General features: G+C 36.7%; 2 protein-coding genes across 3 annotated transcripts in view; both read left to right on the top strand.

Annotated features, from left to right (window-relative positions):
* ascc1 (activating signal cointegrator 1 complex subunit 1) overlaps positions 1-1,195 on the top strand; it is a 13,861-nt gene extending 12,666 nt beyond the window's left edge. The window contains exon 10 of the mRNA XM_082152462.1: positions 529-1,195. Coding sequence (XP_082008588.1) covers positions 529-645 — 117 coding nt within the window. The 3' untranslated portion in view covers positions 646-1,195. The remainder of the gene's footprint in view (positions 1-528) is intronic.
* Positions 1,196-1,331: 136 nt separating this feature from the next.
* The window catches only part of LOC309485541 (testican-2), a 57,508-nt gene continuing 52,839 nt past the window's right edge, over positions 1,332-6,000 (top strand). Inside the window, exons 1-3 of one of the 2 annotated variants that reach the window (XM_082152443.1) lie at positions 1,332-1,803; positions 1,850-1,896; positions 2,022-3,711. The gene's annotated coding sequence lies outside the window, so the exon portion shown is untranslated. Of the gene's footprint in view, positions 1,804-1,849; positions 1,897-1,919; positions 3,712-6,000 lie in introns of those variants that run through there. The other variant, XM_082152445.1, reaches the window with a different exon arrangement.

Genomic DNA, 6,000 nt, shown 5'->3' with positions numbered 1-6,000 from the left:
GTACTGAATGATAGAACTCAATGCATGCCGTTACCATGGTATTCCCATCATATGTTCACCCATTATGTCCCATCAAATTGCATTGCATGAAAGCTGTAAAAACAAAAATCTAAGAGCTTACTTTGAGTATCTGTCGCCCCCTGTTGGCAGTCAGCAGAACTTCAACACACACACACACACACACACACACACACACACTCACACAGAACCTTTTTTTTTTTTTTGGGGTGTTCTGTCCAGAAATGACTACGCCTGTTCTTTTTTCTCAGAACTTATGTTCCATTAAATGATTCTGGGAAAACAACTCCAGTGAATGTTGGTTAAAAAAAGAAGTTATTTAAAACATCTGCTCTCTTAGTTTCATCATATTTTAGAGCACAAACGTGAGTTAAACTGTGTTTAAATAATGAATAACTCGTGTTCAGATCGCTCTTGTTTCCACAGTAACAGCACTGAGATGGTTTTGTTTCTGATTCTTTAATGTAAATATTGATGATGAATAATAATCGTGTCTCTGTGTCTCTGCAGATGTTCGGCAAGGTGTATTTCGGAGAGTTTGAGCTGAATTCGGTGCAGATCTCTCAGCGGTTCTCCACGGACAGCACGGGATACTATTCCTCTGCGGGACACGTCACATTCTCATGACCACACACTCATAACTCATAATCGCCTCCAAATTACTGATTGAAATAGGATTGCACATTAATAATCCGTTATCTTTGCCATGCATTGTAAATATGAATATAAAGAGCATTTCAATGCACACAAACATTTTTCCCCAGTGTTTCTATTCATCAATGTATCAAGAAAAAAGATGCATCTCAATTTCCACAAAATTATGAAGCAGCACAATTGGTTTCAAGAGTCTGTGCACTACAATCATTTTTATCCCAGTGTTTTATTTTAATATAGATCAAATGTCAGGAATCTGTATCCACATGTTCGGCATGACCCAAGGAATCCATAGACAACAAGATCAGGATTTTTTTGACAAACTGCTCAAAAGTTATTAGCAAAAATGGCTATTTTTGCATATTTCATGACCCATAGGGGGCGCTGTTTCCAACTTTGGCATGTCCCCTCAGATTATGGCTCTGATGAAGCGTACCAAGTTTCATTTAGATTGATCAAAGTTTGGCTGAGAAACAGCCTTTTAACCAGTTTTGGCTGAGAGACTACATTTTTTAGCTATATATATAATAAAAATAAAGGTATTCAATTAATTTAATAATATTAGATTTGCGACATCATAACTTGTTAGGTCATTTCTGTGCGGCTCGGCCCAGAGATCATCTGAGCCAGTTTTTGTAAGAATTGGGCAAAATTTGATTGAAAAGTAGTGAAAAAAATCTGAATACTGGGGCCGGTTTCACACAGATAGACTTTGACTGTGGCTTAGATATAGTAGATAGTCAGACTTCAGATAGACATCTAAATCAGACCGTTGCACAACGCACTTAAGACTCTGACTATCTTAAGTAGGACTACACTGCAATGCATTCTGGGTAAAATAAGACACTTTTCAAAACAAAAAACATGGCGGATCGAGTAAGCGCATTCAGCCGCTCAGTGCAGTTTACCCCAGCGGAAGATATGTGTTTGTTGGAGGAGTATAACAGTTACAAGGACATTTTACTTGGGAAATTTAGCGGAGAATGTAGTAACAAGAAGAAATGTTTAAATTATGAGCCATTTCCCCTTTTCTTTTGGCTGTTTGTAATGTAACTGATTGTTACTGCTGGTTGCCAAGGTAACAGAGTCTTAGACCTAAGTTAGCCTGGGGGTAAGGTGTCTGGGGGTAAGGTGTCAGCGGGTAAGTTAGCCTGGGGGTAAGATGTGTGGGGGTAAGTTAGCCTGGGGGTAAGGTGTCTGCGGGTAAGTTAGCCTGGGGGTAAGGTGTCTGGGGGTAAGTTAGCCTGGGGGTAAGATGTGTGGGGGTAAGTTAGCCTGGGGGTAAGGGGTCTGGGGGGTAAGTTAGCCTGGGGGTAAGGTGTATGGGGGTAAGTTAGCCTGGGGGTAAGGTGTCTAAATTAAGTCAGTCTTTATTTTTGTGAAACAGACTAACTTGCATTAGACTAGTCCATGAGCAAATTTTAGACTTGTCTAACACTATAGACCGGTATAAAATAGCTTTGTGAAACTTTGTGAAAACTACTGTAATGGGCAGAGCCTTAATGTAAGATGTTGAATGTGATCAGCATGATGAGAGGAATCGGGTGTATTACGTTTTTCATTTTTCTAGAACAAAATGTTAAATAAATGTTATAACCATTTGAAAATTGAGTTTTTGAACTGGTGGTGGCGCTATAGAGCACGATTACTATTCAAGATGGCAAAGTCATGGACCCCGGACCCCTGGTTGAGAGCCACTGCTTCACAGTGTCCTCTGTTGAAGTCTTGTGTGTGTCGTGCTGTCGGTCAGTGTCCAGCAGGTGGCGCTATAAGGTCACGATGAGGCTGTTTGCTCTGAGATGCTCTTGAATGGAATGATGATAAACATAAAACATAAAATCAGTCCAGAAAGAGAAAGAGAAAACATGTCTCTCTTCTGGTTAATGTCAGCGCTGTTTTATTCAAAAGAAACCTGTCGAGTTCAGCCTTGAGACTCTTAATGAAAATGTGAAACTTTTACTGCTTGTGATGTTCAGTTATGTCTGATTTATTGCACAGTTCAGATTAATAAATAAGGTTAAACAGTTAATCCATATATACAGTATATATACATATCCATGTATATATCCATATTTACATATATATAGTTCATCCATATATATATATATCTGATGATCTGCTATCCAACACAGATCTTTGTGTGTTCATACTAAAGTATGGTTAATTGCAACATTAATTTAAAGCCCCCCTGTGGTGAAAATCCAGCTTTTAATGTTGTTTATGTGTCTATGTGGTGTTTTTAATATGCTTTAAGACAAACCATGTGTAAATTCATAAGTCGACAGCATTGCTGAATATTTCCTCCTTAAAACTGCAGTGAACCAAAGACAGTCTCAAACACACGCTTTGAAATCGCTGGTGTTTCTGACGTCACAAACTACCTTGTAACCAATCAGATCAACGTGTGATCGTCAACCAGTGGATCTCTGAGCTGAGTGAGTGAGTGGAGGCGGGGCTCAATTGCATATTCATAGAACCGCGCATACTTAATGAGGCAAGGGTGTCGAGTTACATTCAAGATATTTTAAGACATGAAGACATTTTTTTCAAGGAAAAAAACTTTCAATAATTATCGGTGATAAAAGATGAGTTTTAAGTGATAAAATGATTGACTACAGAGGGACTTTAATACAGTAACTCTTTGTTTGGACATTCAGAGTAGTGTTGTGATGTTAATGAATACAGCACGTTTCTGATGTCTAAAGCTGATAGTTCAGACTTTACTGTGGATGTACAGTATATATAAATACACATGTGAGGCACATTCTTAATGTAGCATTTAGCTTGACAACACTGGAAGTCTGCAGTTAGACAAGTGCCTTCATACATTATATAAAAGCAAAGGGAGTCTCTGCAGAGAATTAAACCCACACTCCCTGAGACACGCGTTACTGCTGGATTTAGACCCAAAATGCTTCTCTTTCAATCTCTCTCGTGTGTGTGTGTGTGTGTGTTAAAGGTCAGCACAATGTCTTCATCAGAGCCAGAGAGTCTCCTGAGAGGAAGAGGAGAGAGACTCGTTCACAGAGATGCACGTTTGTAAGTTAATGAGATTTGAGCTGAGATTCTCTTCTTAGAGCTGAGATCAAAGCGGATATAAATCAGCCTCTTAAAATGCACTAAAATACTTCACAAATTTTGAAATATTTCAACTAAAATGGTTGTTTGCCAGGATGTAATTAGTGGCTCATTATGAATGCACCAGTGCTTTCAGCGCAAATGAGTTTAATAAAGACAGGACTGTATTACTGTAAGACAAGCTGGTTCTAAGCCACAAATCTTTCTCTGAGTTATATCCACTTTATTTAAACATTACGACTATGTACAGCTAGTTTGATATTTGATATTCAAGTTTAGAGTGTCTTTTTATATGTGAGATATTAAGCACAGAACATCCAGATCTGATCATGTTGCTGGTTAGTTAGTGATTAACTCTTTCTGCTGAAATCTCTCAGGACTCTCATCTTGGACTAATGAGATTTAGACTTTTATGCACAGTATTATGAATAATTTGAAGGTAAATTGTCTGATTACGTCAGAGGGCGACTCATGACTCGACAGAAATCGACTGCTGATCACAGCGTGAAAAAACAGTGTGTGAATCTGTCTGTCTGACTTGATCAGTCGTTGTTCAGTCTCACTGTGGTTTCAATTTGCATATACGTGTCTATATGTATGTGTATATTAAACCAAAGACAGTCTCAAAAACATGCTTTGAAATCGCTGGTGTTTCTGACGTCACAAACTACCTTGTAACCAATCAGATCAACGTGTGATCGTCAACCAGTGGATCTCTGAGCTGAGTGAGTGAGTGGAGGCGGGGCTCATTTGCATATTCATAGAGCCGCGAATACTAAATGAGGCGAGGGTGTCGAGTTACATTCAAGATATTTTAAGACATGAAGACATTTTTTAATATGACGTTTAAATATGACATTTTGGTGATCAGAGATGAGTTTTAAAGGATAAAATGATTGACAGGTTGACTTTAAGAAATGAAAAGCTACACACTCTATTAATTAGGGTTAGAAGAACTGTCGCCAAACATATAACATGCTAGTAACATAATAATCACTGCAATAATGATGAATGATCCAAGGATTTTAACAATGATAATAGTAAACAAATATTTTATAATAATTATAAAACAATATTTCATTTAAATAAACACCAATAATGAAGTCAAAATTTTCCAGAACTTAAAAGGTTGGATGACTTGCTACTTGTACCTTTTGATAACAGTTAAATTAAAGTGCTCATTCAGCTCAACTCAAATATTTTCAGTTATGACTTAAAGTTTCGAGTTTTCAAACCACTGGAATAAGTTCACAGAACTTAAAAAAAATAAGTACACAACCACACCATTTTATGTTAACCAAACTGTTTATTAGTTTGTGTTGTCATTGTTTTAAGTACACATTAGTCAAATATGTTGAGTTTGTTCACTTAAAAACGTGTGACTCAAAACTTAACATTTTGAGTTTCACTAACTTAATATATCTAAAAGTCATATATGAACTATAATATTTGGTGAATGCTGAATAATGCTGGCAACAGACGCTTTTCTGTCACTATAGAGGCAGTGTAACCTGGTTTCACTTCTTCTCACTCAGTGAATAATGCCGTGGGCTTCTTTCACACATGAAACCTCCACATCTCATTCACAACCTCTCAGTTCAGCTCCTCATTAATAATCTCCAGACGTCTTTGATGAAGAGCAAGCGTTTTATAGTCGCATGTCATGTAGCAAAAAATCCAAATCTGAAGAAGTCTGTTATAGCACATGATTTAAACATTATATTGAGGATTTATTTCCATTTAGTAAATGATGAAATGCCTCATTAACCCTTTAGCTGCTTTGGTTTAACTCAATACTTTCCTTATTCTTTTTGTAACAGCAAACATCTTTAGAGGCAGATTTATTTCAGATGTGTTCATTTAAAATAAGTAGCCTCATATTTACAAACGCTGCATAAATAACATGTAAGAGTTGATTATTTGACACTAGGTCTATTGAAATACTGTCATCTTTATTAATGTAATTCAAAACTGAGTTGCCTCTGATTGATTGCCTCAATTACATTGAGTTTAACTAACTTAATATATCTAAAAGTCATATATGAACATTTAAAGTCATATATGTCATTTACAAACGCTGCATAAATAACATGTAAGAGTTGATTATTTGACACTAGGTCTATTGAAATACTGTCATCTTTATTAATCTAACTCCATATTGATTTTCTGGGATCATAGATATGTTTGTAAATATAGCCTACATTTCTAAATTGTGCTTTTGACAGACATCCGGAAAGAGTTTGATTTACT

This window comes from Leuciscus leuciscus (genome assembly GCF_965113295.1).
Source record: "Leuciscus leuciscus genome assembly, chromosome: 21".
Classification (NCBI taxonomy): domain Eukaryota; kingdom Metazoa; phylum Chordata; class Actinopteri; order Cypriniformes; family Leuciscidae; genus Leuciscus; species Leuciscus leuciscus.
This window is presented reverse-complemented; position numbering and strand designations above follow the sequence as displayed.